This window comes from Melozone crissalis, unplaced genomic scaffold, assembly GCF_028551555.1.
Source record: "Melozone crissalis strain CALT ecotype California unplaced genomic scaffold, PUWL_Pcris_2 ptg000004l_1, whole genome shotgun sequence".
Taxonomy (NCBI): Eukaryota; Metazoa; Chordata; class Aves; order Passeriformes; family Passerellidae; genus Melozone; species Melozone crissalis.
Window position 1 is genome coordinate 39,204,161 of NW_026535782.1, and position 27,279 is coordinate 39,231,439.

Below are 27,279 nucleotides of genomic sequence, written 5' to 3' on the forward strand. Positions count from 1 at the left end.
TCATGGACAGGCTACCTTAGTAAAAATTAGTAAACAATTTTAATGTTAAAAGATTGAAATAATTTTAGTTGTGGCTAATATTAGGATAGCAGACTAGCAGATACCTCAGACAATATGTTTAGTTGGCTCTACGTTTCAGGCTTAGCTGAATGCACTGTGTTTTGAGGTTAAATCTGCTTTAAGACAAAGTTATTAGCTAACCAAACTTACACTTGAAAACTTTGAATCTGTTTTCACAAATTTCACAAATTCTGGACACAATCAAAAATTTACATGAGCCCACCCACCTAATGCATATTGTGTGACATAACTACACAATCCTTGAAACACGAAATTCTTTGTATATTAAGCAACTTCTGTTGTGGAAGTTAGCTGACGACATCAGTTATGTTTACCAAAGTTGAGAAAATTCAGCTTGAAGTCAGATAATTCAGTTTGAAAACACCAATGTGAGTGATTGCAGCAGTACTGAAGTAATTTGTCTCTAGAATCAGAGAAACGTCATGTATCATGTACATTATATATACAGCACTACACATATCAGTAGTGCTGGGGTGTAAACGCTCCTACTGAAAGTAAAGCTTCTCTTTTATCATAACAATAACACATTTTTAAAGTAGCCCTGCAGGTTTAAAATACAGGATTATTTCTGAACCGACAGCCATAGCATTGAGCGGGGTTTTCCTAGTTCCGGAGAAGGCTGCTGTGCTCCCGTGTTCTCCCGAGCCGGCCGGGCTGTGCCCCTGCGCTCTCCCGGGCCGGCCGGGCTGTGGTCCCGTGTTCTCCCGGGCCGGCCGGGCTGTGCCCCTGCGCTCTCCCGGGCCGCCCGGGCTGTGGTCCCGTGTTCTCCCGGGCCGGCCGGGCTGTGCCCCTGCGCTCTCCCGGGCCGGCCGGGCGGAGCCGTTTCCCCGGCGCTGCCCTCGCTCTCGGAGCGGGGCCGGGGCCGGCTGCGGGGGCGGCTCCGCGGGTGCGGCCGCCGGCGGCTCCCATTGGTCGAATTTGGATCCGCGGCGCCATTGGTCGGAACGAGCCGGAGCGCGCCGCAGCCAATCAGCGAGCCGGCGGGGCGCGCACAGAACCTATAAAAGCGGCCGCGCACGGGGCGCGGAGGCACGTGACCGCGTCAGTCGGTTCGTGCGGCGGTGTCGGAGCGGCGGGAGTGGGAGCCATGTCGGGTCGCGGGAAGCAGGGCGGCAAGGCGCGAGCCAAGGCCAAGTCGCGCTCGTCGCGGGCCGGGCTGCAGTTCCCCGTGGGCCGCGTGCACCGGCTGCTGCGCAAGGGCAACTACGCGGAGCGCGTGGGCGCGGGCGCGCCGGTGTACCTGGCGGCCGTGCTGGAGTACCTGACGGCCGAGATCCTGGAGCTGGCGGGCAACGCGGCCCGCGACAACAAGAAGACGCGCATCATCCCCCGCCACCTGCAGCTCGCCATCCGCAACGACGAGGAGCTCAACAAGCTGCTGGGCAAGGTGACGATCGCGCAGGGCGGCGTGCTGCCCAACATCCAGGCCGTGCTGCTGCCCAAGAAGACCGACAGCCACAAGGCGAAAAGCAAGTGAAAAAATTCCGAGGAGCGCTCCCAACCTCAAAAGTAACCCAAAGGCTCTTTTCAGAGCCACCCACTTCCTCATAAAAGGAGCTGTACATCCTAGCAATAAAACAAACTAAACACCTCCCTTCCCCCTCCCCTTTCTCAGAAAGCCTAAAATGTAACTGAAACGAACAATCCCCCTAAAACACCCCAAATCCTTTTAGTCTTAGCTCTTGGAAAAAAATCCAAAACCAAGCTGCTCTAAATACTTTGCATCTTAGCTCTTAAATTATGATCAAAACTTTGAAAAATCTACTGGGTAGTAATAAATCACTTCATGCTGATGAAAGTTTGCTAAGATTGTAGGAAAGAACCCCCACCCCCATCACGCCTCTCCTTTTTCAGCTCGACCTTCTGTGAAGTTCGGGTAATTCACTGATGTATTTAAAAACAGCCCTGTCCCCTCTGAACAACTTTTATACTTTAAGATAACATAGGAAGTTTCTCGTCTTCGTTTGGGTTTTTTTTTGGTGGTTTGGTTTTGTTGTTGTTTTGTATTAAAAGGCATTCTGAGTTACTAATCCTTATTTCTCGTTAAAAATCTAAGCTGCTGAGCCCATTTTCTGCCTCAAATCTGAAGGAGTTTGAGAATAATTGTTCTTCCCAACACCCAGGCAATCTGAGGTGAAAGGGACTGTTGCCAGTTTTGATTCCATCTTCTACATAGTGCTAATTATAAACCATAAATATGCTGAAATATAAACAGAAAATCTGCTATTATTGGTCAAAAAACATATTTTATAATTATCCATTTGAAAACATAAATTACATTAAGCATAACATTGTCCAGAATTTTAGTATCACCAACAGTTACAATATCAAGAGAGGGAAAGGAGGTTACAGGCCTTTGTCAAAACAATGGGTTATAGGCAGTAATAAACATGTCAGAGAATACTTCTTTTTATGCTTGGTACTCTGAAAAACAAAGTGCATTTATTTTTAATTGAAGCTTGGTCTTGGAAAAGAGCTTCTGAAGAGTGTCCCCCCTCTTGCTTAGCAGCCAGCTGTTCCAGTGCGGCAGATCCATCAAGACACGCCGTTTTTAGTATCAATTCCAGTGTAGGGAGCAATCACTGGACAGTAAGAAAATGGAATATTTAGGAAATTGCTGTGAAAGAGGAATCCTGACTGATCACTCGAGCAAGTTTTAATTTGTTCGAGTAATGGGAAAATCAGCAGCAGCAGTGTCTCCTTAACAATGATGACTCAGATTTTTGCCAATCCAGCTGTATCAAAATAAAAACACTGACATACTATGAAATGAGAGGCCACTGGTTATTATTATTAACAAAAATTGGCCGTGTTAAGTTTTTATGTCACCTAATTTATTGAGAAAGTGAGTATTTCTGTGGCAGAGGACGAGGGAACCATGTCTGCATTGTGTGCACTGAGCAACACAGCACAAACTGCAGTGCTGTAAAAAGTCGCCTCCTTCGGTGGGACAAAAAGCCCTTCACGGGACTTTAACCCGCTCCTTGCCTTGCTGCAGAACGCACCAATTTAATTTCTCTTCATTATTTTGAAAGAGGTAAATGGTTTTGGACAAAGGAGCTAATTTCTAATCCATATTCAGTGCTCAGGATGAGCCTGTGTTACTTACTCCTCTTTGAAATCAAATTGCGACTAAAATATCGATCTAAATCCCTCCTTTTCAGTTCAGATTAAGAGAAGACCCTTTAAAGAACATTAATTCATTACTTTGGAAATCTGGTTCCCCACATCGCGGATTTTATTTAGAAGGAAAAACAAAAGTTTCTGTCTCCCGAGGTCTGTTCAGGTCCAGGACTCGGTGTTTATCGCCTCTTTTTTAGCTCACCCGTTGCCTCTTCGAAAGGAAACTCGGCCGAGGGGAGCAAGAGTCTTTCTTCTCCACGCCGCCGCGAACCGTGGGGGGGTCGGTGGCGGAATTTCCGCTAAAAAGGGCCCTTTTGGGCTCCTAAGAAACACAAACCGAGCGGGGCGAAGGCACCTTCCAGCCGGCGGCCGGGGCGGGCCCTGCAGCGCACCAATCAGCGCGCGCCTCGCTCTATAAAAGCCAGGCCGCCGACTCGCTGCAGGCCCAGTGCTCTGCCCGGCTCCGGACCCGGCCGGCACCATGTCCGAGACCGCGCCCGTCGCCGCTCCCGCCGTCTCCGCGCCCGCCGCCAAGGCCGCCGCCAAGAAGCCGAAGAAGGCGGCGAGCGGCTCCAAGGCCCGCAAGCCCGCGGGGCCCAGCGTCACCGAGCTGATCACCAAGGCCGTGTCCGCCTCCAAGGAGCGCAAGGGGCTCTCGCTCGCCGCGCTCAAGAAGGCGCTGGCCGCCGGCGGCTACGATGTGGAGAAGAACAACAGCCGCATCAAGCTGGGGCTCAAGAGCCTCGTCAGCAAGGGCACCCTGGTGCAGACCAAGGGCACCGGCGCCTCCGGCTCCTTCAAGCTGAATAAGAAGCCGGGGGAGACAAAAGAAAAGGCGACCAAGAAGAAGCCCGCAGCCAAGCCCAAGAAGCCGGCGGCCAAGAAGCCCGCCAGTGCCGCCAAGAAGCCCAAGAAAGCGGCGGCGGTGAAGAAGAGCCCCAAGAAGGCCAAGAAGCCGGCGGCCGCAGCGGCCAAGAAAGCGGCCAAGAGCCCCAAGAAAGCCGCCAAGGCCGGGCGCCCCAAAAAGGCGGCCAAGAGCCCGGCCAAGGCAAAGGCCGTGAAGCCCAAAGCGGCCAAGCCCAAGGCAGCCAAACCCAAAGCGGCCAAGGCGAAGAAGGCGGCGCCCAAAAAGAAGTAAGGTGCCTGAGAGAAATTGAGTCTACTCATCTAAATAAACCCAAAGGCTCTTTTAAGAGCCACCCACTTACTCTCAAAAAGAGCTGAAACACTATGGTCCTACACCATCAGCCCCAAATCACTCACAGATTTCGGTGGGAGTTTACAGGGCTTTAATAAAGTTCAGATTTTGGGTACGAGTGCGCTCTGCAGCGCCTGCGTGGGAGATTGTGGCTCCCTTTAAAAGGCAGCGTGTCCCTTGGTGCGTTTGGGAGCGCTGCGATACCAGCCGTGCCCGCCCCGCCCCTGCCCATTGACCGGCGCCGCCCGGAGCGGAGGGAGGCGGTGTCGGTGGAGCGGCGAGCGCCCTTTGCTCCGGTGCCCGGGGCCGTTTGAAAGTGCCGCCCTGGGCCGCGATTGGGCCCGCGCCGCCTTCCCGCCGCTCCGCCCTCCGGGGCCCGACCCCCCCGCGGCCCCAGCCCGGCCGGACGGTGACGCGCGGAGCCACGCATCGCCCTCCCTCCTTCTTTCCCTCGCTCCCTCCCTCCCTCCTTCTTTCCCTCGCTCCCTCCCTCCCTCCGAGCTGGGGGGGCTGGGTGAGGCGGGCAGAGGGACGCAGCACGGACGGGAACGTGCGGGCCGTGCCGCGGCCCCGTCCGGCGGCAGCTGCAGCGGGGCTCCGGTGCCGCAGCGGCGCGGCGGGGCAGGAAGGGCTGCGCCCCACGCTCCGGTTCTCCCCGGCTCCCTTTAAATCCTACAGTAAATCACTGAGAGCCCTTTTCTCGGCAGTTATCTCCTGCGTGACTCTGGGACCATGGGTGTTTTAAGCCCGAAACGCCGCCGTTCAAAAAATCTAATCCTAGTAGTGTACAGACCGCCTGTAAATTAAGCCGCCAAGACAGAAAAAACCTTTTATTTTACTGCTTTAGTGCATTTAAAGTGTGGGCTACGTGTTTTGCGTAAAAGGCATTTAACCGTAGAAAATTTAACCAATTTCACCTTCCCCACGGGACTTGGAATTGGACAAGTTGTTGCTGCTTTTTAGTCCCTTTTGAGAAGCAACCGGATTAGAGGTTGTAAGCAAGTTGATATACCGCGCATAAACAGATAAACTTTCTGAAAATATTAGTAAGTACATTTAAACTTGCTAGAGCACAAAGTAATCTAAAAAATTAACGTGCAAATGTTCAGCTATTTACATACCTCCCCACTAAAAGCACTGATTCAGCTCTTTTATAGAAAAAATTGGTGGCTCTTAAAAGAGCCTTTGGGTTAAAATTGACGATCGGAGACGCCCTACTTGGAGCTGGTGTACTTGGTGACGGCCTTGGTGCCCTCGGACACGGCGTGCTTGGCCAGCTCGCCGGGCAGCAGCAGGCGCACGGCCGTCTGGATCTCCCGCGAGGTGATGGTGGAGCGCTTGTTGTAGTGCGCCAGGCGCGAGGCCTCGCCCGCGATGCGCTCGAAGATGTCGTTGACGAAGGAGTTCATGATGCCCATGGCCTTGGACGAGATGCCCGTGTCGGGGTGCACCTGCTTCAGCACCTTGTACACGTAGATGGAGTAGCTCTCCTTGCGGCTCTTCTTGCGCTTCTTGTCGCCCTTCTTCTGCGTCTTGGTCACCGCCTTCTTGGAGCCCTTCTTGGGCGCGGGGGCGGACTTGGCCGGCTCGGGCATGGCTGCTCTCCCTGACTGCGCGGTCACAGCGGAGTGCCGGTTAATGCGATTACTGCCGTATTTATAGAGCCCTTATGCAAATTGCTGGTATCAGAAAGAAGCACTTCCATTGGACAACTGCCGTAGAGACGTCATTCGCAGACCGAGGTGCTCTGCTATTGGTCCTTTTTAAAGACCACGCTAGGATTGGTCGCTGATTCGAATACTATCAGCCAATCAGAATAACCTGTCTCAATCCCAGCCCTGGTGCCGAAGCTCCGCTGCGGCGCGGCCTCTCCCCGGGCCGGGGTCCCCCCCCAGCACCCGGCGGGTTCGGAGCAGCAAAACCTCCTTAAGGGCATTTCTGAGGAAAGAAAAAAGCAAACCCAGAAACAAACCAATTGAGAGGGGTTCTGCTACTGTTTTTTTTTCTTCCTTTTTTTCTTTTTTTTTTTTTTTTTTTTTTTTTCTACAAGAAGGAGCATATCTTCATAGAACAGTCTGTATTTGTAACAGCCACGAGATAAATGTAAAAGGGAAAACGATGCGACCAGGAAAGATATGGAGTCTGGAATACAAGCAATGCCAATCGTGTTTAGAACTAATCCTTTTGGCCCATAGAGTGTGGTTTCTTTTTCATGAATTTAAATGAGATGGAAGCTGTGATTTACTTTGTAACATTAAATGATTGGATTTCTTCTCAGATGGAATAAGTATTGGAAGTATGTGTTTAAGCCAAAACCATGATAACCCTAAAAATTAGATATGGATTTTATTCTGCAGTTGGAAATTATCACAAACCAGAAAATCAAGCTGTTTTCTTGTTAATATGAATTCATTGCGCAAGAGGAAAATATGATTTTATTTCCTTTTGGAAACTTTAAGGACTGTTCAAAGAATGGACTTACCTGGTATCAGAGGAGAAAGGTTTCTTGTGTAGGCTCATGCCACCTATCTTGACAAGGGAAAAAAGAGATCTTAGCAAGCTGGTCTTGCTTCTGCTCTCTTTTCCTTTTTACTGTGCTGAGCAGAGGCACAGATCCACAAAGACCTCCGGTCTGTTTGCAAAGTAGTGGAGTCTGAAGGGAAGCAGACAAAGAAAGAGTGGGATATTTTTCCTTCCCAGTGAGAAAGGCTTGCTTGAAAGTGCTTCTGCTGTTCATATCTCCTAAACTGTGGAGGCAAAGCAGTGTTGAAAAGAGCAGCTCAATTCTACCTTGGTTATCTCGCTGCTCTGCTTTAATACCTGCCCTCTCTCCACAGCCCTGCTGCCTCTCATCCACAACAGGGATCTTTGCTGGAGATTTAGATTAATTTCTGAAAATAACTTTATTTTAATGTGGTTTAATTTCTTATGGGGAACACAGAGAAAGGAACCAAGAAGTCCCAGGAAAAGGTAAAGAACAACTTGGCCATCAAGAGGAGACAGCACATAGCAATAAGGAAAATTGCAAATTTACTGATGATGAGACACATCTGTCTTGTGGTTGGGATTATTTGGGAAAATTTTAAAGTGCATGATGAACCTTAGAATCACATTTGAGAAGCAGGGTTGCAAGGCTGTGGGCAGCTATTGTAGATCTTTCAGTTGTTGAGACTGAAATTTTAGGCATAATTGTATGATTTGCTCCATACTTTGTCGCCTGTAGCTGCAAGGTTTCTATTCTAGTTTTGTAAATTGTTGAGTGTTGTTATCATCTGAAGACCCTGTAACTCCCTGGAGAAACGTTAAATATATGTGTCATTTCAACAGCAAAATTTAAGTGTACTAAAAAAGACCAAGATGAAAAAAAGAAAGCAGAAGAGCAAAGAGGGGAAGGAAGCAAACTATGCATTTTCCAAAAAAAAAAAAAAAGGAGCACCCAAATATATGAACACTTAAAACTACTAAAGATAACTAAGATGATGGAACTCATCAAAATGAATGCAGCTGTAGGACTGCAGTAAGGAAATAATATTGGTTTGTGTTCAAAAAGTAATGTTGAATGAAGAAAAAAAAACAGAGAAAGGAATAGTTCAATAGCTTCAGTAAAGAGTGAGACCATGAAAATCACCACCACATGCCACTTTTTAAAAGCACATGAAGTGTGGTATAGGTTTTTTCATAGGTATAGCAGCAAGAGGCATAAATCAGCTCCTTCATCAACACATCAGACCCACAAAAAAACCAAAGCTATGTGATCATTAAGTCTAGGACGTGGGACACAAAAAATTAATTCCACCACGGTGGAAATTTAAAGGGTTGCCCTGACAGGGAATAAAACAAGCAAACACATGCGTAGCACATTACTCCCGTTTCTGAGCTCTCGGCAGAAAAGGGTTCATTTACCGCAGAAGCGGGACCACTTTGTCCCCTGCCGGGCCGGGCCCTTTGTCGGGCACAGCTCGCGGGCGGCGGCGCAGCGCGGGCGGGACGCGGCTCCGCCGCCCTTGGCCGGGCTGTGCCGCAGCCCCGCGGCCGGCGGGGCCCCGCTCCGTGCGGGCACCGAGAGCCCTCGGGCGGGGCCGGGCAGGCGGGCGGAGCGCGGCGCGCACGGGGAGAGCCCGGCCGGATCCGCTCCGGGCCCCGCCGGGTTCGGGCTCCGGGGGCGGGGCCGGGCCCGAGCCGGGAGCGCGGCAAAGGCCCGGCCCGCGGGGGGAGGGGCGCGCACAGAGAGCCCGCCCCGGCCCGGCCCAGCGCAGTCCTCAAACAGGTCGGACCGCCGCCCATATAGGCCACGCGGGGGTTTGCCTTCGTTCACTGCTTTCGTGCTTCTGATTGAGTGACCATGTCTGGCCGGGGTAAGGGTGGCAAGGGGCTCGGCAAGGGCGGCGCCAAGCGCCACCGTAAGGTGCTGCGCGACAACATCCAGGGCATCACCAAGCCGGCCATCCGCCGCCTGGCTCGGCGCGGCGGCGTCAAGCGCATCTCGGGGCTCATCTACGAGGAGACGCGCGGCGTGCTCAAGGTCTTCCTGGAGAACGTCATCCGCGATGCTGTCACCTACACGGAGCACGCCAAGAGGAAGACTGTCACGGCCATGGACGTAGTCTACGCCCTCAAGCGCCAGGGTCGCACTCTCTACGGCTTCGGCGGTTAAACTTAAAAAACGTAGTTCTAACTTACCGTGTCTTAAATACCAAAGGCTCTTTTCAGAGCCACACACAATTTCACCATAAGAGCTTGTGATTACTGATCTTATATCTGTGTTAATAAGGTTATTAAAAGGGTTCTTACCTGTAAAAGGTAAGAATTTAGAAGTTCTCATGGGGCTAAAGTCATTGGTGGTGAATACGCTAGTGAATGCCCACCCAGTGCAGTTTGCATCACGCGCTGCTTTCTGTTTTTAGACCCCGGACCCTAACTGCGGCAGGATTGTGTAATTGCAGCGCCTGAGCTCGGGCCGTTACAGGACGGAAGTGCCTGGCGTTACGTTGGTACTTTCTGCTCCAATAGGAATGGAGCAATTACGATCCTCTAATTTGCATAACGCCGTTATAAATAAGGGGGGTAGGCGCCATTTTCGATGCTGTTGTGCTACGGGGGAGATCCTGACAGAAAACATAAAGGATGCCTGAACCGGCGAAATCTGCTCCAGCACCGAAGAAGGGCTCCAAGAAGGCGGTCACTAAGACGCAGAAAAAGGGCGACAAGAAGCGCAAGAGGGCAAGGAAAGAGAGCTACTCCATCTACGTGTACAAGGTGCTGAAGCAGGTGCACCCCGACACGGGCATCTCGTCCAAGGCCATGAGCATCATGAACTCTTTCGTCAACGACATCTTCGAGCGCATCGCGGGCGAGGCCTCGCGCCTGGCGCACTACAACAAGCGCTCCACCATCACCTCGCGGGAGATCCAGACGGCCGTGCGCCTGCTGCTGCCCGGCGAGCTGGCCAAGCACGCCGTGTCCGAGGGCACCAAGGCCGTCACCAAGTACACCAGCTCCAAGTAAAAGGATATAAATTATTAACCAAACGGCTCTTTTAAGAGCCACCACACATTCATTATAAGAGCTGTGATTGCAAATACCGATGTAGCTTATGTACTATGATACCCAAGAACAAACAGTATAGGCTACAAATATTAAACAATTCTGCAGAACTCTTACTCTCTGCATTACTAGTTTAAGTAATTACAAGCTCTATTTGTGAAATTCGTGTGTGGCTCTTAAAAGAGCCTTTGGTGTTTTAACAGTGTGAGTTAGATCCAAATTAAGTTTAACCACCGAAGCCATAGAGGGTGCGACCCTGGCGCTTGAGGGCGTAGACTACGTCCATGGCCGTGACCGTCTTCCTCTTGGCGTGCTCCGTGTAGGTGACGGCGTCGCGGATGACGTTCTCCAGGAAGACCTTGAGCACGCCGCGCGTCTCCTCGTAGATGAGCCCCGAGATGCGCTTGACGCCGCCGCGCCGAGCCAGGCGGCGGATGGCCGGCTTGGTGATGCCCTGGATGTTGTCGCGCAGCACCTTGCGGTGGCGCTTGGCGCCGCCCTTGCCGAGCCCCTTACCGCCCTTGCCCCGGCCTGACATGATCACACGCTCCAGTCAACTCCTCACTGCGCCCTATCCGCCTCTCTCAGCGCCGCTTTATTATGCGGGAGCCGACCTGGTTGAGGACTGCAGAAAGAGGCGGGGTCTCCTCTCCGGCCCCGCCTCCCCCGCGCGGCGCGACCGCGGCGCTTTCCCGCTCCCGCTCCCAGCGCTCGCCTCTCTTGGCTGCTCTCCCGTCCCGCCTCGGCCGTGCCCCTGCGCGGTCACAGCTCCCCGGAGCTCCGAGTCTCCGCCCGGAGCAGGAGCCGGGATCGCCGCACCCTCTTCCGGCGCCCCCTTCGCCTCCCTTCCCCACTGCCCGCGGGTCTGCGGCAAAATCCTGCCAATGCGGGCCCTCGCCCTGCGCTACCGCCCCGCCTCTCCGCTGCTCTCGGCCCGCTCATCCCGGCTTCTGCTCCTGCTTTGGACGCTTCAAGTGCTCCTTTTTGATTTTTTTGGTTGTTAGCGTGTGCCTGCATGGACACCTTCCTCGGGAGAATTTATATAATCTCTGGCAATCTTGGCCCCTGCGACCTACAGCTTCTTTTTGTTTAAAACAGCCGGGGAAGGAAACGCTCAAGCCGTGTCATGGCTAGAGGTTTTTTCCTTTATTCCTTTTTCTTTTTTTTAATGTAATGTCGAATTTCCTCAGTGAGGATTAAAACGTGAACAGTCCTGTGGCCTGTGTTTGTTTTAGTGGGCTTTGTTTGTTTGTTTCCCTGGAAACACAAGCACACACATGTGCTAACACATACATCTTGTCTGTCATACCTTTACCTATCCAGGGTATTTTTCACCATTTCTAGGAAAGCTGAAAGCATAGAGCATTATAAAATAAGAGACCATAAGGCAGAAGACATTGTTTGCCACAACATTTTCTGGGAATGCTTCTTACGAGGGAAGTAGGAGTCCTCTTCTTGCACCACACTGTAATGGAAAGACAATTTCAAGTTTCTCTCGTTTGGGTTATCCCCTTGCTAAACATGCACCATTTAAAATAGGAATGCTACTCGTATTTTTACAGTCAACACCAAATACAGATGAATGTTCCAGTACTACTAAGTTTCCTGGATTAAGGCAGGATTGCATAAACTAATAATTTTTTCCTTCCTCACACAGATACTATTAAACTAATTTATATTGAGATTAAACTCATTTTCACAATTAAAAACGTTTGAGGCCACTTGGCATTTTCTTTTTCTTATTTTAACAGCAAAAATTTTCCAGAAATTTCCATTGATTTGGGGTAATAATAAATAATCTTTACAGTTACTAGAGGAATATTGACATAGAAATAAATAAATCTTTTAAAAGTATGAAAATAAGAATTTCCCAAAGAACCTTTTAGGGATTTTGTTTTGGTGTGATTTCTGTTTTAATTTGCAATTAGTCTTCATATTCTGAGAACTCATCATTATAAAATATTTTCACTGGGACGATTTTGTGTAACTTTGAAAAAGAGAAGGAAAAAAATGTACTGCTGTAACAATAGTCTCATTCCCTGGGATCATTCTATCTTATTAATGACTCACACATTTTAGGGTAAGAAATTTCTTTCTCTACCTCCTCTCATTTATCCCCTCAAAAGTGTAGTAGACACATTTTCAAAAAAGAATCTGCTGTCTTTTTGTAAGATAGATATATCCAAACTACTTTTTCCAAACACAGGAAAATAATGAAAGGTTTCTGGATTTGGTTGGTTTTTGCTGGGGTTCATTCATTTGTTTGCTTGCTTGTTTTGCTGTGGTTATCTTTCAGCTCTTTTTCTATTTCCCTCTGCAGCAGACAACTTTGTTCAAAGCTCTTCAGCCTTCTTTTATGAAACCATAAACTTACTGATAGAATCTATTCTATAACTCAGGCAACTGCCTGGTTTGGAATTGTGACTCCAGAGTTTAGGGATGCATCATAGTGCATTCGATTTTCATTCTTCCCTAACATGAGGCCCTCTTGGCTTTCCTGCTTGGTCACTTCCTGATAAGCACCACCAGGAAACCTTCTGTTTGATTCCTACATTTCAGCTGGAGTCTTCCACAGGACTGCGATCCACCGGTGTGACACCCTCCTGTCACATCAGCCTGTTACACTTAAAAAAAAAACATAAAAAAACCCTCAAGCAACAACACCCCCCCCCAAAACAAAACTAAAACCCCAACAAACCTTACCTTTTAAACTCCTGGGGATAAAAAGTTTTAATACTCAAAAATGCTCTTAAAATACAACATATACAGCTGCTTGCAAAATACTGTGTATTATGAAATACCTCTATAATAAAGTCTTGCTGCCATGCCTTCCAGGGCCTTTAAATTAGATGAATTTTATAAGGATGGTAAGAAATTTTTCCCATTTAAAGATGCCAGTCACAGATCTTTGAAAACATATAATGACTGCATGCACACATGCATGCACACACATAATAATTGTAATTCAGTCCTCTCTTCATGGAATCAGTATTGAACTCACTTTTCATTTTATTTCTATGTAGGCTGCACTTGTGCTGCTGCTGCTGCTGCGAGGTGAACTCAAACTCTGCATGCACCTGCCTAAACAACCACTAAAACCAGCAAGGACTGGCCTGGAATTGCTGCAGACTCTGTTACAGTTTTCAAGCATTGGATGCAGAGCTGAGGTGACACTTCTGTTCTGGAAATAGTTCTGTGTTGTACTGGCCTACACTGAGAATACCAAAGGAGCCTGAGAGTGACAGATGTTGGCAACTCCTCCATTTTCCTTTGGTGTCTGCATATTTACCACTCTTGGACTCTTAAATGCATCCCTCCTGGAAGTGAACCAGTCCATATCCATGTAGTGATCTTAAATTTTTCCAAACGTGTTCCTTTTCCCAAAAAACAAAACTACAACAATCTGTCAGATGAGTCTGCCTGGAAGAACTGATGGGAAGTTCAAAATTAGCCCAAATAAGGGAAATAACATTTAATTTCAGCAACCAAAAGCATACTTCATTTAGGAAAAAGGAGGGGAAGATAACCTTCCTTAATGTTCGGTTTCACAACATAAGTAACTTGAATTGCAGCTGGCCCTGTCCGTTGCTTAGAAGTGTTCCAATCTCAGTGTGACAAGGAGTCTGACAGATCTAGCTGACTGCAGCAAAGCATTCAGAAATTCTGAAGTGCCACTTATCGTTGCATTGGTGCAGTGGAGATCTTACCTGTTTTCCATACATTATCAGGAGTTGGAATTAATTCAGGAAACCTTCAGACCTCAGCACACTGAATTGGCATCTAACACACACAGAGATTTACATTTGACTTTTTGTTGTTCCTGAAAAGCTGTGTCTCAGAAACACTCTTCTGTTTTGTTTTGTTCATGTGGTTTTTTTTTTTTTTGTGTGTGCTTTTTTTTTTTGTCATGCCTCTCACATCATGCCTTCAGCTCCAGATCCTTATGTTCATTACAGCATTGGCACACTGTCCTAAAATCCATGAGACCATATGGAACACTTACAGAAAAATATGTCATGTGCCCTCTGGATCAATTACTTTCCTACTGATGGCACCACAAGTTGAAGCTCTTACAGGACAGAATTTTGTGTGGCTTCACAGATCCATCCTGATGGATCAGTGCTGTGCTTGGAATAGCATAATAAATGAAAATCCATGTGCAGAGGGAAAGGGGATACCCATAAATACATCAAATACTCCTGGCACTAGATCTTCAGAAACAGAGAGTGATGAGCAAGAATAAAGTGTAGAGAGAGAAGCAATAAGGACACAGAGGATATATAACCAGGTTTTTTAATACCTTAACTACATTTAACCCCCCCATGAGAACAGATGACAGCACAGCAGGGCACAGACTTGGCTGATGTGTAAAGACAAACTGATCATTAAAAAAGCATCTTCATTTAATGCTAAAATGATGCTAAAACCTCACAGTGCTTAAGGGTAAAAGAACATGAAGGATGGGGAACCAGATATGGAACTGAACATTGTCATTCCATGTAAAGCACTGGATAAAGCACCGGAGGTGACCCAGATGAGAGAGGTGAGTAGGGAGCAGTGTTGGGGCAGGGCCACGCTGCCCTTGTCATGTCCCTTGCCACCCCAGTGTCCCTGGAGCTGCAGGATTTGTTTCTCTGATCCCTATCACTCATCACAGACTTAGGTTGAAGCCCCCAGCCAGATGGGCTTACCCTGTCTTGTGTACAAACATGTTTAATTCAAACTCAGTTTGCATTGGTTTGATACATTAATGTTCCTTTAGTTTGTTTTCTTTTTATCACTAAACCCTGGTATTGCCATAACAGCTTCACTTAGAACAGAGCTTTCCATCTTGTGTTACAGGAAACTTTCATTAATTGCATTCTGCATATTCTCATGGAGTATTAAGTAGTTTAGCATAAGTGGCTGGAGTGGTTGTAGCATTAGGCCACAAGAGCTGGCCAAAATAAAAGGTTTTGTTAAAAGCTAATGGAGCTAAAGTAACCAAAGCAGAATGAAAAAGATAAGGAAGGACCAAGGAAACAACTCCAAGAATTGAGGTAATGTCAGATGAAAAAAAAACAAACAAAAACAGAGACACCAAAAACCACCCCCCAAAAAAACAAAAAAAACCCCACAAAAATAAAACAAAACAACAACAAAAAAACACCCCCCCCAAAAAAAAAAACCAAAAAAACCCCCAAAAAACCAAAAAACACCCTCAAAAAAATCCAAAAAAACCCCCCAAAAACCCCTCAAAACCCCTAAAACAAAACAGACATCTGACGGGTTTGGAAATTGAGTGCTGGGTGTCCTGTGTGGGATTAAAGGTTAATTTTCAGTGTAGTGGTCACTTTTCAGATCCACCCAATTCATACTGTAACTTGAGAACCTATGAAAGACAAATTGGAAACCTTCACTTGGACAAGTGCATTAATCAGCAGGATCCTAGGGTCACACCCAGTGTAATTAATTCCATCATAGGAGTAGCTGACAAAGTACTTTCTAATATATAATATGAAATTTTGATAAATGTCCATAGCGTTGTGACCATGTGGTTTGCACATCTACAGTCTGACACGTGCTGGTGCCCAGGCTGAAGGTAGAATGGGAGAGGAGAAGAGAGGAGAGGAGAGGAGAGATGATGCAGCAGGGCAGTGCTGGCCAGGCCTGTAGGAGAGGTGTGGTTGGCCAAGTTCAAACTTGACTTTGGGGGAATCAACAGGTGATTCAGATGGTGAAGAAACCCTCAACAGGGACTTGCAGATTGAAACATGTTTAGACCTATCTTTGCATGCTGGCTTGCATGGAAAGCACCTTTACAAAATACTTACACTACAATAGTTAATTCAAATAAGAACCTTGCTTTCATATGGATATTTATCTGTTCAAATTTTTTCAGAAACTAATAGCTGTCAAGTAGGACTGATTCAATTTCTTTTTTTTTGTTCTAGAAAGATGCTGTCATCAGACCTTTAATGTATTTGGATGAAATGAAGTATTTCAGCAGAATGTCAGTAGTGATGCTCTATTTTATCCATTGGACTGATAAGAACATTCTTCCAGGCCATGATTTTAATTTGAGCCAGCTCATCCATGGAGGATGCTAAAGGGCCAGGAACAGTCCTAGCCAAGTATCTTGCTGAGCATCTAAAATCACCTGCAAAAGCACCTTAATCACCAACAGCAGCTTTCAAGGCAATCCTCAGCTGCTCAGCACAGAGTTCCAGCTCACATCCAGCTTTGCCTTGGCAGCATTCTTTTATCTCAGGCTCCCCTGCAAAAAGCAAAGAAACGCAGCTGAACCTTGCTGGCACCAGAGGAACCTCCACATTTATTCCCACTTGGACTTAGGGAATCTTGCACCACATCACCTGTGTCTGTCTGTCACCCATTTGCTGTGCATTACACCCCAAAACTACTTCAGGCTCAGGCTTTATAATTTAGAGTTTATATGAGCCCTGAGAAAATAAAGAGCACTGCACATCTTTCTTTCTCAGCTGATGAAGTGTTAAGTGGTTTTTTTTTTTTTAGCACTCAAGCAGGTAACTCTCTATGAATGAATCGAAATAATATTTAATTTAGTAAAACAGTTTGAGGTCTTCAAAAGACAAGAGGAAAAGAGAGATGAAGGCAAATAAAACCCATCTCCCTGTCTCACTGCTTAAATATAATTTGTTTCTTCATCATGCAAAAAAACCCAAAAAACCAAAAACAAACCATAAACCCAAACCTCCTCTCTCATCCCAAACAGCCCATTAATTCTGATGCTACATTTTTCTGAAATGTAACTACTCTGACCAATAGCTTCTATAAGATATCAAATATCATCTAAATAAACCACTAGAAAAAGCGATTTTACTTGATTTAATACTTATTTTTCCTATAAGCATATGCAAACAGGTCCAGGTAGACATGTCTTTGACCATATCAGAAAATGAAATGAGTTAGCTTTCACTACATCTCATTTCTGCAGTCCCACCAGCAATCTGCAGAAATAAAAAAATCTGTTTGGAAAAACACAAGTCATATGTCAACGACTAAATCTAGGGGGGATGGATGAATAAATCACAGCAGAGAATTCTGAATTCCCAAAGCCCGGCTCCCGACGCCTTCCCCCCTCCCTTTTAACCCTCCGAGGCTCAGAAACAGAAAATGGCTGAAAGCGAGAAAAACAGAGGAAAGAAAATGGTGTCGAGGCTCTTGATTGGTCGGATTTTGCTGCAGAGTCCAAGTTTCTCGCAGAGAGAAGGAAATATTCCTAAAATGAAGGTTTTATCAGCAGTTAAGACTAAACTGAACCTTGCAATCTTAGGCTTTCTTGGAGAAATATTTCCTCTAAGCATTTCTCAGTGGTTCCTTATTTCCTGGTTTAAATGAAAGCTGTGTTTAAGCTTCGTAAAGCCACCGGTACTCATTGGCAGCCCCGAAAAACCAAAGGGACATAATTTCCAATAATTCAGTAGAACAGCAGGCTCCCCAGATTACCTAAATCTACCTGTAGCATTTATATATATATATATATATATAAAGGGACCAGAAAGTCCGAAATAATTTTAGAAATGTACATTTTTCGGGCAGCTACACATCTAATGACTAGGAGAGCAGGGATGTGTGTGTGTGACTGAATTTACAATCAGGGAGAAATCAATTTTCTAGGGAGGTTCACAAAAATCACTGAACAAGACGATTATGGAACAGCCTCCATTTAGAAATTATTCTAGACTTGCTAAGTTTTCAAGCACAGATGCTTCTTGGAAAACGCTTGGCCTGTGGTAACTCCAAGAAACCTTTTTGGGAGCCTCGATAACGAGAGAGAAGATTGATGCAGCCAGAAATCCCCAACCATCCATTAACGATGTCACACGTGTGGTCCTAGACCAGACTCCAGCAAGGAGCACGCACACGGCTTGGGAAAAGGACTCTGAAAACATCCTTGCCTCCACCTTGGATTCCACCCACCCCTCCACCGCTTTTGGAAATATTTTATCTGGGAATAAATCGTAGCGCTTGAAATGGGCTGGAAATGCCCGGGGGACGCCGCTGACGACCAGGAGCGGCAGAGCACTGAGGAAAGCACCGATGGGGAGTCCTTCCAGGGAGGGCGGGAAAGGAGTTTTTGCGCTTTCAGAAACAAAGCGAGTCCCACAGCCCTCCCAAAACCAAAAGAATTAAAAACAAGGGGGGGGGGGGGGGGGGGGGGGGGGGGGGGAAGATACAATATTGCTGCAGAAAACCGGTGAGGTTAAATGAGGGACGTAGAGGCACGCACATCTGCAACACACAGGAGACATCAGGAGACATTTAGAGCGCATTTAACTTCTCCAGCCAGGGGAGCAGGATTCTACAGAACTTCCCTTTACGAATTCAAACAAGTGATATCAAGACATGCTAACAGATAAAACCCACTTATCTTTTAAGTAGATAGCTTCCCTTTGAGAACCGTGAAAGCATTTTCCTACAATCAAAATGACGTGAGATAAAAAATGGAGACCAGTTTTCAACCCTAAACGAAAATTTGGCTTAGCAAAATTATTTTTAAAGAATTAACTGCACAACAGTTTTGCAAAACTCAGGATCTGACTCCTACGAAATACAGCTTATGCGTTACTTTGTACTTACTTGACGTGCAAGATCCTCGCGACTATAAGCCACCCCAAAAACCTCACTTCTTACACGTAATTAGGATTTTACAGCTCCTTAATGATGTTGTGGTGGCTCTTAAAAGAGCCTTTGGGTTTTCGATGGTCTGAATCTTCCGTCTGCCGACAGCTCAGGCGCGCTCTCCGCGGATGCGGCGGGCCAGCTGGATGTCCTTGGGCATGATGGTGACGCGCTTGGCGTGGATGGCGCACAGGTTGGTGTCCTCGAAGAGCCCCACCAGGTAGGCCTCGCTGGCCTCCTGCAGCGCCATAACGGCCGAGCTCTGGAAGCGCAGGTCGGTCTTGAAGTCCTGCGCGATCTCGCGCACCAGGCGCTGGAAGGGCAGCTTGCGGATCAGCAGTTCCGTGGACTTCTGGTAACGCCGGATCTCGCGCAGCGCCACCGTGCCGGGCCGGTAGCGGTGCGGCTTCTTGACGCCGCCCGTGGCCGGCGCGCTCTTGCGGGCAGCCTTGGTGGCCAGCTGCTTGCGGGGCGCCTTGCCGCCCGTCGACTTCCGCGCCGTCTGCTTCGTGCGCGCCATCGCTGCCCACCGAGAATCCCGAGCCGCGCAGGGAACGGACACTGAGCGGGCAGCGGCCACGGGGGCCGCTATTTATGGGCAGCAGCGCGCTGTGATTGGCCCGCGCGCAGAGCCGGGCTGCCATTGGACAAGGGCCGAGTTTGAAAATCCCGCGCGGTGCGGGCGGTGGGGGCTGAAGGGGGAGGGGACAGGCGGGAGCCGCCATCGCCGCCGCTCCCCGCCCTCCCCCGTCCCGCCCCCCCCTCCCTGCCCGGAGCGGCCGCGCTCCCTCCTCTCTCATCCCTCAGCTCCGCCCGGCCGAGCGGCACTGACGGCGGCCCGGAGCGCTCGCACAGCTGCAGCTCGCAGCAGACGTGGAGTTTTCACTCTGTCTCTGCCGTGGGTTTCTCGCAGCCTTTGCTCGGGACATCCTAGATTTAAGCCCCTTTTAAAAGGCGTTTAACCAAATGCAGCCTTCCCTGCGCATCCCGAGCTACCTGAGGTTCGTTAAAGCGCTCATCCTCGCTTTTCTTTTTTTTTTTTTTTCCCTCAAGTCTCTTATATTTTCTTCTAATTTCATATTGTGTTGTCACTTACGGGTTTCTTAATTCTGCCGCGTTTCCACTGCACGGTGTTGTATTTTACTAATGCCTCCGACGTTAATAAAGTACACCACTTCGTTGTGAAATCTCTGGGACTAATAAAATTATGCTGTTCTCTATACCATAATGCACCTGCATTGTCTGTCGCTATTGGTTTCATTAAATACCGTCTTTAAATCATTACAGGTTAATCCCTAGTTTCCCGGTAAACAAGCCACTTTGGCTTGCGGCCAAGTCACTCCAGAATGACATCTCGTATTTAAAGGGGACAACAAACTGTCTTTGTGAATAACTAGTACGAATAAATAGTCTGAAATTAAGACAGAAACCTTTAATGGCTTTAAAACTCTTTAGGGGCTTAACATGCTTTTTATAGACCTGCGGGACCAACTGACAGAACAGAACAGACAAGACGACCCAAATTCTTCTACATACCTAAACAGGATAAACATTTTTCCCTCACCTTCTGACAGCGTGTTCTAGCCCAGTGACTAAAACAGTACAAGCACCACTCACCGATAAAAAACTGTGATCGACTCTTTTACTGAATATATGGGTGGCTCTGAAAAGAGCCTTTAGGTTGAAATTGACGATCGGAGGCGCCCTACTTGGAGCTGGTGTACTTGGTGACGGCCTTGGTGCCCTCGGACACGGCATGCTTGGCCAGCTCGCCGGGCAGCAGCAGGCGCACGGCCGTCTGGATCTCCCGCGAGGTGATGGTGGAGCGCTTGTTGTAGTGCGCCAGGCGCGAGGCCTCGCCCGCGATGCGCTCGAAGATGTCGTTGACGAAGGAGTTCATGATGCCCATGGCCTTGGACGAGATGCCCGTGTCGGGGTGCACCTGCTTCAGCACCTTGTACACGTAGATGGAGTAGCTCTCTTTCCTAGTCTTTCTACGCTTCTTGTCACCTTTCTTTTGAGTCTTGGTGACGGCTTTCTTAGAGCCTTTCTTGGGAGCGGGAGCGGATTTGGCTGGTTCCGGCATTTTACGGGTCTGTCTACACCTGGCTACCGCAGGAACGACGTAGGTACAAAACCAGAGCCACCCTTATTTATAGAGACGGTATGCAAATGAGATGACTCAACACTGTCCTTCGCTATTGGACAGCTCGGCTCAGTGACGTCAAATACAGTGCATCTTCCATTGGTTGACTTTCTCATCTGCATTCCCATTGGCTAAATTCACAATCCCTCTTTCCTCCAATCAGAAGTCCAAGCGAGCCTCAACAGGAAGGTATAAAAAGGCAGCGCTTAAGCTCCTTGTGCATTTTCTCATTTTCGCGGCGTTTTTTCTCTGCTCTCGCGTAGCTTTTCCGCGTACTCGGCTCTTTTTTCATTTAATCCAGCTCCGTGAGCCATGTCGGGTCGCGGGAAGCAGGGCGGCAAGGCGCGAGCCAAGGCCAAGTCGCGCTCGTCGCGGGCCGGGCTGCAGTTCCCCGTGGGCCGCGTGCACCGGCTGCTGCGCAAGGGCAACTACGCGGAGCGCGTGGGCGCGGGCGCGCCGGTGTACCTGGCGGCCGTGCTGGAGTACCTGACGGCCGAGATCCTGGAGCTGGCGGGCAACGCGGCCCGCGACAACAAGAAGACGCGCATCATCCCCCGCCACCTGCAGCTCGCCATCCGCAACGACGAGGAGCTCAACAAGCTGCTGGGCAAGGTGACGATCGCGCAGGGCGGCGTGCTGCCCAACATCCAGGCCGTGCTGCTGCCCAAGAAGACCGACAGCCACAAGGCCAAAGCCAAGTAAATCTCATCTGACTAACAACCCAAAGGCTCTTTTCAGAGCCACCCACATCTTCCTAGAAAGAGCAGGAACGCTTGACCCCAGGAATACACGCTGTGTTGATATATCTAAAAACTTGAAATCTTAAGAGGCGGTGCCTATAATGTTATGTATCTCTGGGCTCTGCCTTGGTGTTCTGTAGCTTCCTCCCTTTTTTCTTTATCCTAGAAGTTACTTATGTAAGCGTGCGTCAGTTAACCTTTTTGAAAAAAAAAATCAATAAAAGGCAGCGGTTGTCACGGATGAAATCGGTCACCGCTGCGTGGTTTGAGAGGAGATGTGGGCTCCGCAAGGCTGCGCTCGCTGCCTCCCAGCCGGTGGGTTCCGTGGGGGGCAGCGGCTCTCCCCGGGGCAGGAAGGGCGGGGCGGGCCGGGGCGGCCAATGGGGCCGGAGCGCGGGGCTTTCAAACCGCGGGGAGCGGGGCCCTGCCCTGCCCTGGGCCGGGCTGGAACGGGGGCTCCAGCGCCTCCTACGAAGCGGTTCCTGCCGCTTGCTGCTTTCTGTGCTTCTCTTTTCTCTTTTTTGCCGCTTAAACCTTTTAGGCTTTAATAAAACCGTAAGTACTTACCTTTGGCGTAGTCCAGGAGGGTTTCCAAAAGGTGGCATCAGGTATTTTGAATTGAGAGTTCATTATTGTGATGGGTGATGGTGACAGCTGCAGAGCTGGCTCGAGTGTGAGTTCGTGTAGGAAAGTCACATATGCCCGGGAAGGGAGTCAGGAGGTACTACTCTGGTACTGAACTGATGTTTTAATTCTTTCTCCTTCATCCTGGCCGCATGAGTGGCGTTTAAGAGTGCTCTTGGCGTTTTTCTGCAAAAGTTTCCTTTACTTATAAATTGTATTCTCCTGGATCCTGCTGCCTTTGCTTCTCTGAGCTCTTAAGCACCACTTTTTTGGCTTTGGTAGCCTTAGTTGTCATTTTTAGGGCCCTTGGTTGCTACGGCTGCCTGGGCCTGCTTGGCTGCGGGAGCCCCTGGCGCACCGAGAAGGGGGCAGGGCCTTGGCGATGTGGAAGCTGTGTTCTTTGGAGCTGCCAGCCTCTGCATCGCCCTTCTCGGGGTGCCAGGGGCTGGAAGATCCCGGTGACAGGCGAGGGATCGGGATTGGCAGGGAGGAGCTTCCGCGCCATTGGTGCCTGCGGGGCCGCGCTGCTGGGGACGGCCGCAGCTCCTCTCTCCCTCCTCTGAACAGGGTAATTTTGGGGGTTTTACCTTTGATTGTTTGGGGGGTTTTTTTGTTTTTAATTTTGTTCCCGCTGTAAATAACATGGCCTTCCCTCCTGTGTTAGAATAGGTGTAGATAAACGACGCTGTAGCTTGGTTTTCTTTCAGTAATGTTTTATGTGGAAAACTGCCCGAAGGGAAGGCAGGAATGCAGCGCCGGGAGCCTCCGAATGAGGCTGCCCAGGGGCTGGGGAGGGGGTTTTCTTTGTTCCTGAAATCCTCCCTTGAGAACTAAGGCGAGGAAAACTCTGATTTTCCTTTTCCCTTTTTTTTTTCCTTTTTTTTTTCTCCTTTTTTTTTTTTTCCCTCCGGTGTTGTGCCTCAGGAGGCGGAGGAGTGAGTCACTGGGGCGTTGTGTTAATGGAGAATGTTTTTCAGGCAGAGGGAGATAACGTGGGAGTGCCCGGCTGAAATCTCGCTTGGAAACAAGATAAGAATCGTGGGTGTGTTTCTAAGCGGTATATGATTCTTAAACAGTTTTCAAAGGTTCTGTTCTTTTCCTTTGCTTGGTGGTTTTTTTGGTTATTATTGTTTTGGGCTTTTTTTTCCGTTTTTTTTTTTTTTTTTGTGGGTTTTCTCCATGTTTGTTATTTTGGATTTTCCTTTTCTTTCCCAAAATAGACAGAAGACTTCCTCCCCCCCCCTCCTTTTTTTAAATAATCTCTGTTCTGCTGGAGAAATTGCATTAGATATTAATAATCTACCATTCAGAGCTGGACTTTGACACAGCAGGAACTGCAGGACTTTATTGGTAACCATTCTGAAATTTGATGCTAGAATTAGGTTTAAAACACTTCAGGGTTTTGGGTTTTTTTTTTTTTTTTGTTTGTTTCATAATTGCAATTTTGCTCTATTTTGCATAATTGGCAAAATAAGCTTCCATTGGTGTATATTTAGTAGAGAAGGAAGAGATTATGTGGGCCTGGAGAAGGGAGTTGATTTGTACAAGGTTCTGATTGGGCCATTTGAAAATCCTGAAACAGAAACCTCTCTCGGGTTTCATTTTTGCCCTTGAGCACAGGGTGTGAGGAGGGAGCACCTCTTTTCAAGAGCAATATTCATATTTCCTTCTCAGGCACTTCAGTGTTTATGTACTGCTTCTCTTGGAAATCGCGTGTTTTGGTTTTGTTTGGTTTATTTCTTATTTCCTCTCTCCCTCCCCCCCCCGCTGATGTTTTAAAAATAATTAGAAAAATGTATTTTAAAAGTTTTCAAATAAGATATGGGTAGGTTGTATTGTAGTGGGAAGTGTTTGTTTTGTTTTTTCTATCATGTTCCTCACTAGACACTCGTTAAGCTCAGCATTGTAATCCATTAAGTTCACGATTTTCTAGCCATGTTTCCTCCTTGAGACAGCTCATGTAATGAGCTGGCTTTCCTTATACAGAGATTTTAAAATATCGTGACATTATCTATGCCACCAACAGGATTTTCATGATGGGTTCAAGTATATTTTTGTTAGTAGAGGAGATTTGATGAGTCCTGTATGCTAACTCCTCTTTTTCTTCAGCTAAATTATGCCTGGAATGTTTTAATGCAATTGCTGCATATCTGAATTTCTCCTGGCCAGTCATTCACAGCTAATGAAGAAAGGCAATATGTTTTTCTACCTCGGGCAATTGCTTGTTATAAATGCACACATTTTCTGTCTGCATACCACAGTTAAATGAAAGACCATTTCAATATATAAAAGGTTTTTATATATTGAAATAGAAGAGAGAAATGTATTATATGACTTCTTTGAGTATGGGACAAATGAGGGTTGAAAGTGGCGTTTTTTTTAAAAGCACAATATTTTATTTCATTGCAGATGTGGAATTTCCCTTCCCAAATATAGTTTTGTCTATCCAGCCAGCCTAAATTCTCAAAAAGGAGGAAGGCCTTAGATTTAAGAACAGTGCATCACAGATGCTTCTGATCATGAAATAAACATTTAATATCATATGACCCTAATTTACTTTTGAACTTTAGGTCCACACAAAATATATCCTTATGCTGTAAAGTACTAACCATAACATAGGTAGGGCAATCTCTCTGATTGCTTGCTCCCATATAAATGTTATTTAACTTGTAATTATCCAATAGCTTCTTGTTTTTCCATAGAGCAGGGAGAGATAATGTGCAAGACAATAATAAAACAAAAAGAAAAAACCAAAATGAAACTATGCTCAGTTGCAGAAACTTTCCCGAAGGATGCTGAGAATCAAATTTTTAAAAAGTGATGTTATAAAAGAACATTTAGTATTAGGCTTTGTCTTAGTAACCACAGAGTGCCAGAAAAAGTCCTTGGATATTCGTTTCCTTCAAAAAATCTTATTCACATTGTTTTGGTCATGTTTTTCCGTTTGGTTTTTCATTTTTTTGTTTGGGTTTTTTAGTTTGTTTTATAAAAAGACTGTCTATGCTTGATGTTTGTCTAGAGACCTGATTGAGGACAGGATAGAAATACTGTTCCAACTGCCTTGGTAGTAAGCAGTCTTCCAAAGTCTTAGAGGAGGATCTGATTTTAATTTTGTTTGTTTGTTTCATGAGAATTTACTTCAGGCTAGAAATTTTATTGATAATGTAGGCAAGCTAGAGTGTTTACCTAGACCAAACGTGAATGGAATTAATTAATTACCTCATACCAATGCTATCCCCAGGATGCTCCAGGCTCTTCCTTGCAAAACTTAAATGAACATTTGCATCACATAGTCTATGCAACGGTTAAGCTTTTATAATTCTTTTATTAAATTGCTCTCAAATTCCTTCACTCAAATTTTTAGTTTCTTTAGTATCTTTCTGCAATACCAACATAAAATACAGTTGGAGCATCTTGCAAATCTGGTGTTATTCTATGTAAATAATTGGAATAATACCATTAGTAATTTACTTTTCTTAAACACTTAAGCCCAGACCTGCTTAGACACCAAAAGTACTTTATAAAGAATAAGTTACTGTTTATTTCTCTAAAACACACAGTACAAGATTAGACTATACTTTGGTAAACATGTAAAAAATTCGCTTTTCTCCATCCACACAATTTTGAAGGCACTGATGCTGACGCTCAGGAGGTTTGTGTCCAAGTGGAAGCCAACTGCAGCTCCTACAGCTGTAGATTTGCAATGGCAGCAAACTGTGTCTGCAGGTCACAGAAATACTTTGAGTCTGTTATGTTTGTGTGAATATAATATAATATAATATAATATAATATAATATATTGTATATTATATATATATGTATATCTATATAATATATAGATATCAGATATAATATATCTGATACCAACAGGACAGTGGATTGCCGTGAGCCCGACCCTTGTGTGCTTTCCCTTTGCCTCTGTGACACCCCTGTCGTTCCCGTGGCACAGCTCAGGGAAGGGGAGGCTCCATCGCTCTGGAGCGCTGCCCCTGGGCCGTATCCCGGCTCGGCTCGGCTCGGCTCGGCTCGGCTCGGCTGAGCTGAGCTGAGCTCGGCCCGGCGGGGAGCGGGCGCCGCAGGCACCACACGCCTGGGCTGCAGCAATTTCCAACCAATCCTGCCCGGGCAGCAGCTTCCCTCCCTCCCTTCCTCCTCCTCCTCCTCCTCCTCCCTCCCCCATCCCTTCCCCTCCATTCCCTGGCTCCCTTCCCTGCCCCCGAGTCCTTTTCCTTTCCCTAATCCGCAGCCGGTGACGGTGGATCCGCTGGAGCACACCGCGATGAGTGACGAGCATCTCGCCCTGCCTGCTGTGAAACCAGCCCGGGTTTTGAAATCTTCCAGTATTCCTTTCTTCAGCTGGTAATTTGTGTGTTTTGACTGCTGTTTTGTTATACCGTGGCTGCTGCCCGGCCTAAGGGGGAAAAAAACCCCAACAACCAAACAAAAACAAACAAATAAAACCTTAAACAACCCACCACAAAACCAAAACAACCCAAGGAGCATTTGGGATGTTCCAGCTTGCTCTGTTAGAAAATATTATTTTGGTTCTGCAGGCTTCAAAGCTGAGAGATCAATGGACCATCCTGCATGATAAAATACTTCTGTCAGGAGCTCCTGATCATTGCATCCTTCCCCTCTCCTTGCCCATTCCGTCCTGGAACACTCACTTCATGGCTGCAGGTACAGAACCAACCCTGCCACAGTAACAGGGCTGATGCAAACAAACCTTTTTTCCTCCTCAAGAGGCATCTCTGTGTATCACATCTTGGAGGGGTTTGATTGTTTCAGGCCTCTGCACTCTGCATACAAATGATGCCTCTTTTCTCAAATAGAAAACAAGTCCTCTTCCTGTAGAAGTTACAGGTTTTTCCTGTCATGGGATTCCTCTATGGCCTTCACAAGTATTTTCTGAGAGAATCATGAGAATACCAGCACAAACCAGGGTGCCAGCAACATGGAAGCCCAGGGAAAACACAAAAAACCAGTAGTTAAGAACTCGAATAGAAGCTTTTTGGAGGGTGAGTTTTTTGTTTGTTGGTTCGGTTTTGTGTTTTGTCCGGGGTTGGGAGGGAGGAAAGGGTAGAATCAGTTTTTTTGTTTGGGACTGGTGTTTTTGGGGAAGGGATTTGTTTTTGCTTTTGGTTTTTTACCTTACAGAAAAACCAAACTTGATCCTAAGGA

General features: G+C 47.3%; 8 protein-coding genes across 8 annotated transcripts; 5 read left to right on the forward strand and 3 right to left on the reverse strand.

Annotated features, from left to right (window-relative positions):
* The first annotated feature begins 1,168 nt into the window (after positions 1-1,168).
* On the forward strand, positions 1,169-1,573 carry LOC128934907 (histone H2A). Its single transcript, XM_054272839.1, has one exon. The coding sequence runs from the start codon at positions 1,169-1,171 to the stop codon at positions 1,556-1,558; it is 390 nt and encodes a 129-aa protein (XP_054128814.1). The 3' UTR covers positions 1,559-1,573.
* A 2,112-nt stretch (positions 1,574-3,685) lies between these two features.
* On the forward strand, positions 3,686-4,375 carry LOC128937799 (histone H1). The gene has a single exon (XM_054277598.1). It carries the CDS (start codon positions 3,686-3,688, stop codon positions 4,340-4,342), a length of 657 nt encoding a protein of 218 aa, XP_054133573.1. The 3' UTR covers positions 4,343-4,375.
* A 1,154-nt stretch (positions 4,376-5,529) lies between these two features.
* Positions 5,530-6,013, reverse strand: LOC128936085 (histone H2B 1/2/3/4/6). The gene has a single exon (XM_054274787.1). The coding sequence runs from the start codon at positions 5,995-5,997 to the stop codon at positions 5,617-5,619; it is 381 nt and encodes a 126-aa protein (XP_054130762.1). The 5' UTR covers positions 5,998-6,013; the 3' UTR covers positions 5,530-5,616.
* Positions 6,014-8,744: 2,731 nt separating this feature from the next.
* On the forward strand, positions 8,745-9,056 carry LOC128937199 (histone H4). Its single transcript, XM_054276603.1, has one exon. The coding sequence runs from the start codon at positions 8,745-8,747 to the stop codon at positions 9,054-9,056; it is 312 nt and encodes a 103-aa protein (XP_054132578.1).
* Positions 9,057-9,526: 470 nt separating this feature from the next.
* On the forward strand, positions 9,527-9,907 carry LOC128933801 (histone H2B 7). Its single transcript, XM_054270905.1, has one exon. The coding sequence runs from the start codon at positions 9,527-9,529 to the stop codon at positions 9,905-9,907; it is 381 nt and encodes a 126-aa protein (XP_054126880.1).
* A 265-nt stretch (positions 9,908-10,172) lies between these two features.
* Positions 10,173-10,484, reverse strand: LOC128938999 (histone H4). Its single transcript, XM_054279704.1, has one exon. It carries the CDS (start codon positions 10,482-10,484, stop codon positions 10,173-10,175), a length of 312 nt encoding a protein of 103 aa, XP_054135679.1.
* A 9,745-nt stretch (positions 10,485-20,229) lies between these two features.
* Positions 20,230-20,693, reverse strand: LOC128933811 (histone H2B 8). The gene has a single exon (XM_054270916.1). It carries the CDS (start codon positions 20,673-20,675, stop codon positions 20,295-20,297), a length of 381 nt encoding a protein of 126 aa, XP_054126891.1. The 5' UTR covers positions 20,676-20,693; the 3' UTR covers positions 20,230-20,294.
* Positions 20,694-20,983: 290 nt separating this feature from the next.
* On the forward strand, positions 20,984-21,744 carry LOC128933759 (histone H2A-IV). The gene has a single exon (XM_054270842.1). The coding sequence runs from the start codon at positions 21,048-21,050 to the stop codon at positions 21,435-21,437; it is 390 nt and encodes a 129-aa protein (XP_054126817.1). The 5' UTR covers positions 20,984-21,047; the 3' UTR covers positions 21,438-21,744.
* Positions 21,745-27,279: the final 5,535 nt, after the last annotated feature.

Excerpts from the sequence above, each read along its gene's own strand:
- LOC128933801 (XM_054270905.1), top strand. The coding sequence starts at position 9,527 with ATGCCTGAACCGGCGAAATCTGCTCCAGCACCGAAGAAGGGCTCCAAG.
- LOC128938999 (XM_054279704.1), bottom strand. The coding sequence starts at position 10,484 with ATGTCAGGCCGGGGCAAGGGCGGTAAGGGGCTCGGCAAGGGCGGCGCC.
- LOC128937799 (XM_054277598.1), top strand. The coding sequence starts at position 3,686 with ATGTCCGAGACCGCGCCCGTCGCCGCTCCCGCCGTCTCCGCGCCCGCC.
- LOC128937199 (XM_054276603.1), top strand. The coding sequence starts at position 8,745 with ATGTCTGGCCGGGGTAAGGGTGGCAAGGGGCTCGGCAAGGGCGGCGCC.
- LOC128936085 (XM_054274787.1), bottom strand. The coding sequence starts at position 5,997 with ATGCCCGAGCCGGCCAAGTCCGCCCCCGCGCCCAAGAAGGGCTCCAAG.
- LOC128933759 (XM_054270842.1), top strand. The coding sequence starts at position 21,048 with ATGTCGGGTCGCGGGAAGCAGGGCGGCAAGGCGCGAGCCAAGGCCAAG.
- LOC128933811 (XM_054270916.1), bottom strand. The coding sequence starts at position 20,675 with ATGCCGGAACCAGCCAAATCCGCTCCCGCTCCCAAGAAAGGCTCTAAG.
- LOC128934907 (XM_054272839.1), top strand. The coding sequence starts at position 1,169 with ATGTCGGGTCGCGGGAAGCAGGGCGGCAAGGCGCGAGCCAAGGCCAAG.